Source organism: Rhizophagus irregularis, chromosome 27, assembly GCF_026210795.1.
Source record: "Rhizophagus irregularis chromosome 27, complete sequence".
Classification (NCBI taxonomy): Eukaryota; Fungi; Glomeromycota; class Glomeromycetes; order Glomerales; family Glomeraceae; genus Rhizophagus; species Rhizophagus irregularis.
Genome location: NC_089455.1, coordinates 3,428,061 through 3,443,644, shown reverse-complemented (window position 1 = coordinate 3,443,644; position 15,584 = coordinate 3,428,061). Strand labels below are relative to the sequence as shown.

Genomic DNA, 15,584 nt, shown 5'->3' with positions numbered 1-15,584 from the left:
TTATGAGGAGTGGTTGGTGTTGTTATTTCTTTCTTCTTTATCATATAATGAATCAAGGCTTAATTCTTTTGAATCAAAATCATGTAATCTAAATCCAGAAAGATAATGACAACTTAAGATTTGTTCAAAAATCCTAAGTTTTTGATTAATTTTATCGATTTTCTCATTTAAATCCTTCATTAATTGTACTTGTGATGAATTAGCAAGCGTATCATTATTTATTTGGCTTTCAATGATACTCGGTTTTTCATAGGCGATTGGTAATTTTTGATTTCTATTATAATTTTTATTTATGTTTGGTGAAGTACATAACAAATATCGTTGAATCCATCCCCATGAACGGTACTTGCCTCTCCTATATAAATATATAATTAGTAAACTTGTATTATTTATACAGTGGGTATGATTAAAATTAATTATATTATATTTACCCAAACAAAATAAACCAGGCTGTTAAAGCGTATGTTATTAAACCACCAATGGCGGAGATTAGATCTGATTTTGATTAGTATTAGGGTAGGAATAAATCAAATAACTTCTGATTACTAGTTTCTATTAATCGTAATTATCAAATAAAGTATAAAATTGAATTTACCATTTGGCGTATATAAAACTTTTTCCACATATCTTGTAACCTAATTAATATAAGATAAAATACACAGTAGAGCTAAAAGTCAATTTTTTGTTTGAAATAACTTACTAAATATGAATCCGGAGAATACAAAAATCTTGCATACGTCTCTTCATTGGCAAAAGTAGTTATAATACTACTTTGCAGATTAACAGAGAAATAGGAATGAAGAATATTTTCAACATCCAATCTTTCACTTCTTGTAAAAGAATATCTATTTATAGAATGACTTGGACCAAAAAAAGGTAAAATAGAAGACGCATTCATGTCTTCATTAAATATACCAAATATTAATGATATAGGACCCTGCACAGCATCTTTAGAAGCAAAAGCTGTTACGTATATTTGGTCGATTTCACCAGCTTTAAACAAAATTTCGTTCCTTGGTTCAAATACAAAGCAAATTCGTTCATCAAAAGTATCTATATATTTAGGTAATAAAGAGCTTGCTGTAGTTTGGCGAATGTATTCATTAGATATATCTCTTGCTATGTCTTCTCCAATTATATTAAATGTTTGTACTTGTACAGTTAATTTAGTTAAGTTTTCTCCACACACAAATGACGACCATATTGGAAAACCTGCATCTTTAAAATTTTTAAATTGTACAGAAGTTACTGGTTCCACCTCTTTTAAGTTAAACGCCACAAGTATTTTATTCATAGATATTCCTAATATAAGTCCTATGAACAAAAGAATGAAAAAAATTCTTAATAAAACTTCTTTAAAGTCTTGTTTCAACTTTAACATTATTTCTACAAATTATTATTATTACTTTTTTTTAAAGGGATTGGATGAAAAAATACAAAATACAAAAAATTTTTTATGCGTTTAGACTCTATTTATCTGTAATGATTTACCTAGCCTAATTTCCGACTGAAACGTTCCTTGTAAATCTTAAACTGTTAAACATATAAAGCAATTTTAAAAATGTTTCATCTCTAAAAATAGGCTACAAAGTTTAATTAGGCCCCTAATATACTAAGATTCGAAAAATAGTAAATTTTATTGGTTAGACGTGTATGTCACATGATTATGAATATTCCTGTATTTTTCATTTTTCTTTCTCGAGTTTTAATTTTAAAATACTTTTAACTTAATCGTAGGATGATTAAAATCTGCAATGTCTTGTGTAATTTACCCTTTTTTGTGGAGTAAATCTCCCCAAAGAAGGCGAAGATGGTTCCTCGTTATACATCTTTGACCGTGTAAGTAGTTTGCATAAGAGCTGTTGCATATTTACATAATGGCTTAGTTTTTTGATAGAGGAGTACTTGGAAACTGTTAAATTACAAATAATTTCTGTCATGAACATTCGCTGAGAACATAATTTTAAAAGAATAGAAGTGTCTAACCAATAAATTATTTCTCTGTTAAAAGACAATTATCTTTCACATGACTGCATTTTTTCCTAATATAATTATTAAGTTCAAATATATAATTTTAAAATTGGATATTTATTAAATATTAACGAAACGATCTATTGTTATAAAAAATAAAAAATATTGTTAAATATCCGTTACTTATTATTATTAGTGTTGCCGGGAGCTAAAATAAAAAATTATTATCAGGCATTTACTAATTGAGTACAACCAGTTACTTAGTTGTATAAAAAATACCTATTGCGTAAGCCTGATAAAACAGTTACTCGGCACAACGTGACCTCATAACTGCGGCACTGTCGTGCAAGAGTGAAATCTACTGAGCTGCGCTCAGTAAATCCCACCAATCATATTGCTTATTGCAAATACAACAGTTACTCGCCGAGTAACTATTAATTATTATTAGTAATCAATCAAACATGGAATAGATCAGACAGATCACAAGTTATACAATACATTTTTTAATTTAACCGAGAATTAAAAAAGTATACATTAGTAATCAAATTGTACAAAAGAGTTATTACCATATAGAGTTGTTGGAATAAAGATTTAGTAATTTACTATTAACCAATAGGGTATTGTTATTTTCTTTCTTTTTTTTTTTATTATTATTATTTGAATAATTATAACCCTATAAAAACGAAATGTGTTAAATTCATATGGGCCAATTTGTCTCATTTGCGATTATATCACATACAGGAGTTTGATCAACCATCGTATATTACATTATCACATAATGCGTAATGGCCAATCAAATAATCAAATAACAATGTCACAATTCGCTGTATACAATGACCGTAGCTTGCACTAAAATAACGTTTAAATACTTTCTCTGTCAAAAAAATTTTCCTTTACAAAAACAACTTTTAAGCCATGAAAGAACTAAACATCGCAACAATAAAAGTATAAAACTATACCCTACCGACATTACTCTTCCAACCAACTCATATCATACTAAGATGCATTTATAATTCTAATTAAAAAGTGTCTTGGTTTCAATAGACATTCTGTGGGATCTAAAAGACTTTCTATAAGCATTTTTCCCAAAAATATCTTTGTTTACTTATTTCAAAATAAACCCCTTTTCAGATAGTACAATTCAGCATTACTAAAATACCGTTGTATCTTTAAAGGTGAAGCAGGGGAACAGAGATTAAAGCAAATTCTAAATTATGAACACTGGAATTGTTGTCAAGATCTGAAGACAAATACAACTGGATATGTACTTTTTGTGAATTATGAAGGAATATATGGAGTTACTTTTAGCTGGGCACAAAATGAGTTAGTTGAAAATGACCGAATCTTTCAATGTGGTACAGTTACTTGCACTTTTACAACCAATTCAAGAGAATTTGTTGATGAGTAAGTATGAACGTAAATTTTCTAATTATAGTTAAACCAATTAATTAATTTTTTTAATTAGGAATGGAATAATATCAAGTCAAGAACATCAATCTGAAAGCCATATGCTAACTCACAACCAAAATTCTCTCGTTCCTTACAATAATCAATCAAACCCATCACACTATAGACCTATTTTACCACATTTCCCTCTTCAACAATTAGGTTCAAATCAATTTTAGAAAGGATGGCTGTTCTGTATTATATTTATTATATACCATTTTACATGTTTTGCCACTATGGCAAATTTTACTTTTTATCTATACAAAAATTATTTTACTATAAATTATTAATATCTATTTTTTTTTTTAAAAAAAAACTTTTTTAAATTTATTTAAATAACTGTTATCTTGTATATTAATATTATTACATGTCATTTCATTTGGAATATCATTAATTAAGTAAAAAATCTGTCTGTTTTCAAACACTAGTATATCATAGATAATGGGCTTTGTTTTTTTTACTACCTCCCATTGTAGTTTCTCTAAAAAATAATTTAATCTATTAAATATGAGTATTGCTAATCTTAACCAGGGAGAATTTCCTCCCCCCCTCTTGTAAAAATTTTTTTTTTAGAAAAATTTGATTGGCTAAATTAATAAAAATCTAAATAAGTATTAGCATATTTTAAACTACTATTTTTTTTTAACCATTTTATAACAAAATCAAATGTCTTTAATGATTTCTGCTTATTGCAAAATTAACGTCCATTTTTTTAGGGACTACATTTTGGACTTTGATGATTTTAATAGGTAAGTATTCGTTTCCTTATCTTTGATGGGTTTCTTTTGTTTGTTAAGATTGTTAAACATTATTCTCTTTTCATTTTTTAGGAAATATTTCTTCTTAGACTTCTCAAGATGATTTTAATAAGTAGATGTTCATTTCCTTATCTTTGGTAGTTTTTTTTTGCTTTTTAAACTTGTTAAACAGAAATAACGTCGTATTCTCTTCTTTTTTTTTAGGAATTGCTTCTTCTTGGACTTCTTGGGCGATTTTAATAAGTAGGTATTTGTTTCCTTATCTTTGGTGGGTTTTTTTTATTTATTAAACTTGTTAAACGAAAATAACATTGTATTCTTTTCTTTTTTTTAGGAATTACTTCAGTCTTCTTTATAATAAATAGGTGTTCATTTCCTTCTCTTTGATGGATTACTTTTGTTTATTAAACTTGTAGTTAAACGGAAATTAACGTCTTATTCTCATTTTTTGAGAACTATTTCTTAGACCTGAGATGATTTTAATAAATGATGTAATCCACTTTCAGCGTTAAATATCAGATTTATAAATTATTAAGATAAAGATAAAGGATTATTAAACCATTTGATTAGCGTGATTAGACTAGATGCAGAGAGTTGATTAGATACGATTAATGAAATTGGAATTAGCATAGAAGGACAGATAGGTAGGTAATAGTTTCCATGTCTTTATTGGTTTCCTTTTGTTTGTTAAACGATATTAATTGTATTAATTCCATCTTTAGGAATGATATTCTTGGACTTATGACAATTTTTTTAATTTAATTAGATAATTTTTCTTTCTCCTATAATAATGTTCTTTTGTTTTTGAAATGACATTAACATTTTAATTTAATAGCATAATTTCAGTAAATAAATGTATTATATAGTTAAGGATAGTATATATCTATTGAGAATTTAGTATTATGAGGAAATCTGTTTGTTGTATAATTTAGATTTTAATTTCTCTTGTAAAGTAACAAATATCAATATTACTTTGTATTAAGTTGATTTATAACCGATGCAAGTAATAAATATCAATCTAATTTATTATTGCAAAAGAAAACTTCGTATTAAATTGATTTATAACCGATGCTTCACATTACTTCTAAATAATTTTTAACCAGTAAATTTACAGGTTGTACGGTTATGCCCTTTTTGCCCACAATTTTGACAAGTTTTTCTATTACCCCTGCTATTACCTATTAATTGAGTTCTATTGTTACCTTTTTGAACATTAAGATTAATTGATTTTAAACAATGTTTTCTGCTTTCCTTATTTTGAATTTCAACAGCATTTTTTACCCTTCCTGGTGGCCTTTCCTTTTTAACTGTAATAATTGGATTTACTAAGTCTAATTCTTCATTATTTAATATCTCCTTTACCTGATTTTGATCTAAAGTATTCTGCTTTCTAACCAAAAAATCTTGACATATGCCAATTAACTCTTCGTATGAGTTTGTAGCAAATGCTAAATTAATGGCCTTTTTCAGCATACCATGTACATGCCCATATTTTATACGGTTATTATTAAGTTCTTGAAGGATTGAAATATACAATTTGCTGCCTCTTATTTTTGTTATGTGTCCTAGATTAAAGTGGTATTATTAGTTGCATTATCTTCTAATGAACAAATACTAATAGGAGCTTATTGGGTTATAGAATTTAATGTAATTTTATCATCCTTATACTAACGACTAGAAATTAGTCAATAAAAATAAAACAATATATTATTAGAACTGCATTACAATTTAACTATCTGTAAAACCTGTATTATTTGGCAATGGAACTGTTCAAGAATTTTTGGGTATTGAAGACGTTAATACATTAGGATCTGATTTTTGATTGTTTTTAATTGTAATTTTTCCAGTTTTTTTGGAGAAAAATTTATCTAAACGCCAAGATTTGCAATATCTCTCACTTGAATATAACCAGCATACTCTCCAGTAATTGGCCATAACTATTCAAACCAATTTGAAATTCCAGGTAATTTGTTTCTCTTTTTTTCAGGTTCTATAAAGAAACAGTTTGAGAATTTCTAATAAACCTAGCTGTATAATAATTTAACTTTTAATTTACAACCTTTTGTTCTATCTGGTTCCAGGTAAGATACTGACATTCTGCAAATTTCAGATATTGTGTGCATTTTCAATATCTTTTTCTGATAATATATTAAATCCTAATTTTACATATCGATTAATAGAATGTGCAATCTATTTCAAACATAAGGTAAACTAATATCATATAGTTAATTCTTGCTAATAGATATTATTTATCAAATAGAAAAGTATGAACAAACCTGAGCATAATAACTGTTAATAATTATTTTTGCCTCCTCTGGCTCAAGAAATATCCATTTTTTTAGTTAAATACCATACCAATCTTGCCAATATCTCAGAATTATCATCAAACCTGCATTATGATTTATAATAATGACCTTTATTGTCTGAAATAATCATAACCCATTCTGATTTCTTGTTTATAGATTCAATAACAGCATGAAAACTAGAAGCAGTGAACCAAACATCTTGACGTAGATCATTGGAGTAGTGGTCGTATGCTTGGATGTCAAGTTCAAGAGAATCTTTCTTGTGGATATATACCGCCAATATTGAATAAAAAGTCCAGCTTTTTTTTCCAAAAAACTGTTCTTTTGTCTCTTGTGCACTTTTAAGTAATACTTTCATTTTATAATCTACGACAATAAGTCAATAAGTGCTCCTTTTTCATCTAACTCTAACAAATTTGCATTGAATTGTGTGTTCAGGTATACTTTTTGTGTTTGATAAGTAAAATAGTACAGGAGGTATTCCTGATATTTATCTAATTCATTATGCAATGTAATTGGAGTATCATTTTTCAATTAATAAAAAATTGCAAATAATTGTCCACATGGGTGGATTTGAAGGAAAAGTGGATGCTGGTGATCGGCAACACATTCGTGGCTATGTGATTCTATGCAGGTACTAAAGGCGTATGGGAGATAATGGCTAATACATGCATTATAGGCAACAGTTCCATTCATAACAATTTCAAGCTTTTATTTGTAAGACTTTTAAGATATCAGCGCAAGTGCTCAAGTTTATTTATATAGTCTTTTTAGATTACTATTTATAAAATAAATCAAAATAAATAAACCAACTTAAATAAAATAAATTGAAAAAAATTTTACTTAAAGATTGTTGTTTTGAATATTTTTTTCAATAAAATTTTTCATTTTTACAAAAATCTCATATCCATAACAACTGCAAATTAAACAAAAACTACCAAGATTTTCTTGATAAATATATTGTTTTCCTTACAAGAACATTATAAAAGATGTTCTTTTAACATCATCTGGAAATTGGTAGCTGAATTTTTCCCACAAAGATTCTTTTGTATATTTGAGATATTTTACTGGAAGTCCATCAGTTTTAGTTTCTGTTTTATAGCTACTTATTATCACATTGTTTTTATCATTCAAAAATTGTTGTAACTGATCAAGTTTTTCACATGAAATTGTTGTTTGTGTAAAAATAGGTTTTTCAACACATTCTGCATCTGGTCCATAGATTTTTGTATATTTGTGTGCCTCATTAATCGTATCTGATGAAGAGATCTAATAGAAAAAAAAAACAATCTGAATTGAACTGAAATACTAAATTTTTATATGAAAATATTACTAACATTCAAATTCTTTTTAATTTCACAATATGGAAATATTTCTGCAACAATAGACAAAATGTGCCTTTTTCCATCTTGATCTCTTTTATTTGCATTCAATGATTCATGAATACAATTCCATAGAGTTCTTGTTTGATCACAAAATTTTTTCATTACAGGATTATGAAGAAAATCAAGATCATGTAAAATTTGTAACGTTAGTCTCATGATCTTTTTCTGAATTTACTGATCTTATCCAAAATTTAAACTGTAAATATTAAATAATTCAAATTAGATAAATATTTTTTTGGAATTATTGCTTAGTATTAATTAATATGTCCATTTCTTACCTCACTTTGATTTTTATTATAAGGTGTAATTTCTACATAACCCATACACTAGTCGAAATAAGGCAAATCGGACATGTGATAAATCAGCTGAAAATCAAACTAAATTCAGCTAAAATTCAGAAAATTTACACAATTCAGCATTTCCGATTTATAACAATCAGAAAATTTACAAAATTCAGCATTTCCGATTTAAAACAATCAGACAATTTACACAATTCGGCATTTCCGATTTATGACAATAAAAATTTGACATTTAATTTAAAATTAGCATATAATAAAATCATTAAACAATATAAATTACGAACTTTAATTAAAGTTAATTCTTATTTTTCCAAACCCAATAAATCCGGATAAATCATAATAAATATAATAAATCATAATAAATTTGACATTTAATTTAAAATTAGCATATAATAAAATTGTTAAAGTTAATTCTTATCCTTCCAAACTCGATCAAATACCAATAAATCCGGATAAATCATAATAAATCCAGTTTTAATCTATAAATTGACAAATAAGAATCTATTAGTGAATATGGTATTTTCTATTTATTTGATTTATGGCTAAATACTCTCTTGCATTCCTTTGGTCTGAAATTCGGTAATTTACTGGAATAAATCAACTAAGAATATGATGAACTGGAATAATACAATCACGTGACTCTTGATAAAATTCAGTGCACCATAGCTCAACATTACAAGTATTAATGTCATTATCACTACTGAAATAATATCGAATATTTCTAGAGCCTGCATGTTTATACCATCAGACATAAGCCAAAAAATGCTCGGCAGGACCATTCAGAAGGTCAACTGTATGAGTAAAATAATATTGAACTTGATCAGGGTAAACGTCAATATCATTGTCAATCGTTATAAATTTTGCCGTAACAAATGAACTTTTCACATGACAAGATGACATTTTTGAGCCGAATATTTCAGAACCAATTCTGCATCTTCCGAATTGATTCATTCTGACGCGAATAATAATTGAATCTTTGGGTTCTTCTCCAAATGGTTTTCGAAAGTTATTTGCTGGGTAGGTCGCATTATAATAATCTATCATTATGTCAAGCATTTCACTTGACATTATAACTTTTTCCAAGAAAGGGCCTAGCATTTCTTCTGGAAATGCTTCGCATCCAGCAATTAGAGATTCTTTAATATTTTGCGAGTATAGCAAATATCGCTTCATTTCAACTGAAGTAAATTTGTCGGGTTTTGAAATTGAACTGATTGAAGGTCTGGTATCAAGTATATCGAGACCTTTTGTATCAACTATTCCAGAACTAACAATATTATTAATTTGTTTATCGTTCATAATTCGGCGCATGAGCTCTGGTTCAATTTTCCGATGGCTATTAGGCAAAGAACCTAAAAAATAAATAAAGGAATGGAACTTAAAATTAATTTTAGAAGAAAAAGGATATTTTTAGAAGTCAGCATCTTACCTAGCACACCTAAGGTTGCTTGCCGAAACCTAGGGGTTTAGGCAAGATGGCGTTTCGCCAAAAAGCGAAATTCTGCCAAAACTATATTAAAGTTATATTAAAAAACTGGCGAAACTTTGGAGAAAGGCGAAACTGCCAAAACTTATTATAAATGCCGAAACTGCTGAAACTCTGCCAAAACTATAATAAATCTATAGTAAAATTTTGACGAAACTAATCGTAGGATTTTGAAGAGGTTTAGACAAGCAACCTTAAGCACACCATTCATGCGCTCAAACAAAAAACACCAAAAAGCGTAAAGAGGCCCAAAATCTTTTGCACATTCGTATAAATGGAGCAAAAGATGAAGGTTTAGAGTTATCATATCTCAACCGTAATTTTGCTCAATTATTTTTACAATTTCAACCAATTTTTGGTGAGCTTCATCCATTAAATTGGATTGAACAATTCATCCTACCAAAATCGAGCAAATTCTTACAAAGCATATAAGAATCTTCTTATCTACGCCAGGAAGGTATTTCCAAAGTGACACTATGGCATAAATGTTAAAAAATATTTACCACTGATCAGCCGTAAAATTCGCAAAACCTTCGCCACATTCTACCTTTCCTGGGATTCTACCTATGTCAGCTAGTACTTGGAATTGATTCATTTTCTTTTGAATTTCTTTTAGAGTTTCCAGTTTTAATATATTTTCATCAACCCAAATCCGCTTAATAATCCACTTTGCAATGCCTAAGAATAGGCAGTGCATTGGATCAATTGATAAAAACTGAATTGGGTCGAAATATAGCAATCTCAACAATTCAGACCACCTTACGCCAGTAGTTTTTACAAAGCGATTCCTTGCAGCATTTGAATTGCAGCGACGCCATCCAAAAGCATTCTCGCAAAATTGTGCCGAATCTCGATTGATAAACCATTCGCTCATATTATCCATTCCAGTGAAATTATGTTTATGATTTTCGTAATTTGCTTTCTTCTCACATCTATAACACGATAAAAGGGCTGAAATATGCCCACATATTTTTCTTGTCACAGGAATATCACAAAACGAGTATCAGTGCCGCTCGAATTTTTCTTGATTCTTGGTACTCAAAAGTGTTATCAAACATCACTCCGTCCCAAAGTAATACTAATTCATTAACAATTGGCGCCAAATAATGGTTAATTTGGTGGAGACTCACTTCGTTTGGGTTGGGCAACAAACCAAGAACCAATATATTTTCACGTTCAAAATGCATATCCCGTGGTAGATTACAAATTGTGGTATATATTACTCCAGTACTATGGACAACACCATCATATGGTTGAAACCAGTCGAGATTCAACATTAAACCAAGATTAGAATCAGCCACTTCAGGTCAAAAAAATTTTGACGAATTTTCATCGCTTGTTTCTTTAAAATTTTCTAGACCTGACCATCATAGATATCAGTTAAAATATCATCAAATCGTTTGCGTTCAGACCAGTGACGTAAGTTTCTTTCAAATCCCAGCTGGCAATACATTGATGCTAATTGATTTCTGATACTAGCAAATGGAAATATCTTCTCAGATCAAATTTTAATACGGCCATGTAATAACATTGATCTTTCTGCTAAAGGCATCTGGCATTGTTTTAATCTCCTAGATGTCGAATTAGGAAATTCGACATGACTACACTTCATAACTGTAAGATTTCCATTTTGCTGAAATTCTTCTACTTCCTTTTTATTATATAATTTGTGGCATTTCAGACATGCCGCAAAGTTATGATGTTGATCTTTTAGCCCAAGAACATTTCTTGCTAAGTATAAAAAGCCAGAAAATTCTTCAAAATTAGAACCGCCAATTTTTATCAATAACAGCTTTATGAATTGAATAAGCGTTTCTGTTGCTGTTTCTGGAATATTAAATCTTTTGCGAAAGCTCATTATCCACAGCAAAATCCACAAAAATTGTCTATTGGCATTTGTGTCTAGACTAATTCGATCTTGAAATTGCTCATAAACAGGTGGCGCATAATTCTCAAAAATTTCAGTATACTCATAATCATTATTATCGCCATTATTGATTTCACTTTCATTTGATTCTTCATCAGTTTCGCTTGATTCTTCATCAGTTATGAATAATTCTGGAGGAATTTCTTCTTCGGTAATTGTTGCTTGTTGATTTGCGTATCTTCTCGAATGTTGTCGATGAAGTAAATCAGTTGATAAGTTGTCTATTTCCTCTATTTTCATTTGTTGAATTACGTTTTGATTATTATCTGAATCTTCGTCAGATGATACTGGGTTATCTTCTGGTAAAGGATTACCATAATCTTCAGATGATGATGGTAAAGGATTACTATAATTTTCAAATGATGATGGTAAAGGATTACTATAATCTTGAACAACTTCCGAATCTTGGTCATCATCCGAATTTCTATCAGCCTCATGGTTCAATTTTGTACGAACATCTACTATTTTTCCGTTACATTTAGAACAATTGCAAGGAACCATTCTTCTGTCATGTGTATGTATAATTGAAATTGATTCTTCAGATTCTTCATCAATTACTCTAGAGATCACTCTACTTTTACGAGAAGAGCAAGCTGTAATTGATTCTTCATCATTGCTAAGTAAAGCAGAAACTAATCTCTTTCGTCTACTCATTTTATGAAATAAAAAATTTACAATATTTATCTCAATATATTTTTAAATAATATCAATTTAATTCTTTTTAAAAAGTAAATTCCTGCTGCGCTACAAATTGAACAAATTCAATTTCACATTATAAATCGCCATAATATATTTTCAATTATTCAATTAAGATTATTTTTTAAAGAATAATATAAAAAATTCGCCATATAATCAAAGTGATACATAGGAGTTAAATTAGATCCTTTTTTAAAGAACAATATAAGAAATTCGTCGTATAATCAAAAGAATAAAAAAGATCATTTAATCATTTAAGGAATAAATTTAATTGTTAAAAATTTTTTAAGGAATCAACGGTAATTACAATATCATGATAATTTGATTGTGATTAAGCTTATAAGAAAAAAGCTTAATTCGACTGATTTTAAGCTATAAAAGTCTAAATTTTAAATTTTTTCTCTCTCATCTCTCTTTTCTTTCTCTTTCTCTTAATTTTTTACTTTCACCATGTCCCAACAAGAAAAAAAAAAAATTACCAAAGTTTATAAATATCCGTCTGAAATTACTCCTGCTGCCATCGCAGCCACCACTAGCAAAAGAGCTTCTAAAATTTCTGAAATTACTCCTGCTGCTATCACTAGCAACGAAACTACTCCTGTGCCTGCTATCACTAGCAAATCGACCGTTACTTCAAAATCAAAAGTTCAGCATATGAAAGAACAATATAAAAATTTCAAGGTTCCAGATTTCTATTTAGAACAGCAAAAGGATCTTTGCCATAATTTAGATCTTTATGATGATAATTCATCTTTGGAAACTGGTATAATTGTAACAAAATTGCTAAAATTGGTTGCTGTTTTGGTTGCTTTACATTGAAAGTTTGTTTGTTTCCGAATTTGGTTAATAAATTTTACACTGGTCGAAATAGTCCAAATCGGCTAGAAATCGGATGTCCGATTTTAGGCTGAATTTGGTGATAAATATGGCCGATTTATTAATTTAGGCAAAGTTCTGATTGGCAGGCCGATCGATGCCGATCAGAATGTCTGAATTGTATCTGAATTGCTTAGTATTTTTAATCCGAATTGTTTAAAAAATATTATTCATAAATTTACTGAATTGCAGTGAATTTATTCTGAATTATGGTAAATTTGTGACAAAATTTTCTGAATTGTAGTAAAATTTATTCCAAATTGTAGTAAAATTTATTCCGATTTGTAGTAAAATTTATTCCAATTTGTAGTAAAATTTATTCTGATTTGTAGTAAAATTTATTCCGAATTGTAGTAAAATTTATTCCGATTTGTAGTAAAATTTATTCTGATTTGTAGTAAAATTTATTCCGAATTGTAGTAAAATTTATTCCGATTTGTAGTAAAATTTATTCTGATTTGTAGTAAAATTTATTCCGATTTGTAGTAAAAAATTTATTCTGATTTGTATTCTGAATTGTATCGCAAATTACAGTAAATTTTATTCTGAAATTTAAAATATTACATATACATATAAAACAATTTTACCAAAAATCATCCCAACTTTCTAACAAATCCGGTATACATTAAATTCCTTAATTCCATTTGTTTCTACAAATTGGAGATGATTTTCCTACAAAAAAAAAAAGAAAAAACATTAAAATAACATTTTTTTTTAAGTTTCAAGTTTCAAAAATCAAAACGTTACCTGTAGGATGGCAAATCGAAGCCAATTTCCATACAAAAAAATTAATAAAATATAATAAAAAATGTTAAATTAAACATTTTTATTAAGTTTCGTCAAAAAGTTTCGAAAAATCGAAACTTTACCTGCGGGATTCCGGTACAATTTGGAGCTGATTTCCTGCAAAAAAAAATAATAAAAAATAATAAAAAAAACGTTAAATTAAACGTTTTTTTTATTAATTTGCGTCAAAAAGTTTTGACGAAACTTTACCTGCGGGATTCTGATACAATTTGGAGCCGATTTTCCTGCAAAAAAAATAATAAAATCTAATAAAAAAATGTTAATTTAAACGTTTTTTTATTAAGTTTCATAAAGTTTCGAAGTTTCATAAAGTTTCGAAACTTCGAAACTTTACTTGCGGGATTCTGGTATCCAATTTGGAGCCGATTTCCTGCAAAAAAAAATAATAAAAAATAATAAAAAAAACGTTAAATTAAACATTTTTTTTATTAATTTGCGTCAAAAAGTTTCGAAAATCGAAACTTTACTTGCGGGATTTCGGTATCCAATTTGGAGCTGATTTCCTGCAAAAAAAATTAATAAAAATAATAAAAAAACGTTAAATTTAAACATTTTTTTATTAAGTTTCATAAAGTTTCGAAACTTCGAAACTTTACTTGCGGGATTCCGGTATCCAATTTGGAGCCGATTTCCCTGCAAAAAAAAATAATAAAATATAATAAAAAACGTTAAATTAAACGTTTTTTATTAATTTTTGTCAAAAAGTTTCGAAAATTCAAAACTTTACAGTATTCCTACAATAATATTAAAAAAAAAAACGTTAAACGTTTTTTTCAAAGAAGTTTCGAAAATGCGAAACTTATCTGGAATATCGGCATCCACGTTGGAGCCGATTTCCTATACAAAAGTAAAAAAAAACGTTTTTAGTAATATTAAAAAACGTTTTTTAAAGTTTCGAAACTTTTGTTTCGAAACTTACCTTTGGAAATCAGTATCCAAGTAGGAGCCGATTTCCTATATAAAAGTATAAAAAAAATGTTAGAAAACGTTTTTTTTTATAAAGTTTCGAAGAAATTCTTCAAAACTTACCTTTGGAATTCGGTATCCAAGTAGGAGACGATTTCCTATATAAAAGTATAAAAAAAACGTTAGAAAACGTTTTTTTTTATAAAGTTTCAAAGAAATTCTTCAAAACTTACCTTTGGAATTCGGTATCCAAGTAGGAGCCGATTTCCTATTTAAAAGTATAAAAAAAAAATGTTAGAAAACGTTTTTTAAAGTAATAGTTTTGCAAAAAAAAATTAATAAAATCAGAACGTTAACTAATGTTCCGATTGAAAATATTAAATGAAAAGTTAAAAAACGTTTCGTAAAAAATAAAAATGTTAAAAATTGGAACATTATTTCCGATAAAAAATTAAAAAAAAATTCCAAAACGTTTAAAACCGTTTTGTTTAGGAATGAAGTTAGATGAAGATAAAGTTTCGAAACTTTAGTTTAAATAAAGTCTAAATTCGGTAATAGATCAACTAATTGCCAGATTAATTTTACTGTGGCTGCGGCTTAGTACATCATAAGTTGATTTTGAAAAATCGTTTATTCGAATAACTTCTGAAATTGAGACAATTTTTCCATGCCCAAAAGTTTTGATTTCGACCAGTGCAATTTGATATAAAAGTGCCATAAA

The 15,584-nt window shown here is 28.1% G+C and overlaps 5 protein-coding genes across 5 annotated transcripts; 1 reads left to right on the top strand and 4 right to left on the bottom strand.

Annotated features, from left to right (window-relative positions):
- On the bottom strand, positions 1-1,294 carry OCT59_018642 (uncharacterized protein; the record flags this gene model as incomplete). Its single annotated transcript, XM_025324924.1, has 4 exons — positions 1-355; positions 432-495; positions 596-635; positions 701-1,294. 4 exons carry the CDS (start codon positions 1,292-1,294, stop codon positions 1-3), a joined length of 1,053 nt encoding a protein of 350 aa, XP_025183700.1.
- Positions 1,295-5,270: 3,976 nt separating this feature from the next.
- OCT59_018641 (uncharacterized protein) lies at positions 5,271-6,110 on the bottom strand (the record flags this gene model as incomplete). The annotated part of the gene is made up of 2 exons (XM_025310296.1): positions 5,271-5,740; positions 6,074-6,110. 2 exons carry the CDS (start codon positions 6,108-6,110, stop codon positions 5,271-5,273), a joined length of 507 nt encoding a protein of 168 aa, XP_025183702.1.
- Positions 6,111-6,569: 459 nt separating this feature from the next.
- On the bottom strand, positions 6,570-6,839 carry OCT59_018640 (uncharacterized protein; the record flags this gene model as incomplete). The annotated part of the gene is made up of 1 exon (XM_066148912.1): positions 6,570-6,839. One exon carries the CDS (start codon positions 6,837-6,839, stop codon positions 6,570-6,572), a length of 270 nt encoding a protein of 89 aa, XP_066004798.1.
- A 611-nt stretch (positions 6,840-7,450) lies between these two features.
- Positions 7,451-8,022, bottom strand: OCT59_018639 (uncharacterized protein; the record flags this gene model as incomplete). Its single annotated transcript, XM_066148911.1, has 2 exons — positions 7,451-7,750; positions 7,819-8,022. 2 exons carry the CDS (start codon positions 8,020-8,022, stop codon positions 7,451-7,453), a joined length of 504 nt encoding a protein of 167 aa, XP_066004797.1.
- A 4,702-nt stretch (positions 8,023-12,724) lies between these two features.
- OCT59_018638 (uncharacterized protein) lies at positions 12,725-13,093 on the top strand (the record flags this gene model as incomplete). The annotated part of the gene is made up of 1 exon (XM_025324925.1): positions 12,725-13,093. One exon carries the CDS (start codon positions 12,725-12,727, stop codon positions 13,091-13,093), a length of 369 nt encoding a protein of 122 aa, XP_025183705.1.
- Between the last annotated feature and the right edge of the window lie 2,491 nt (positions 13,094-15,584).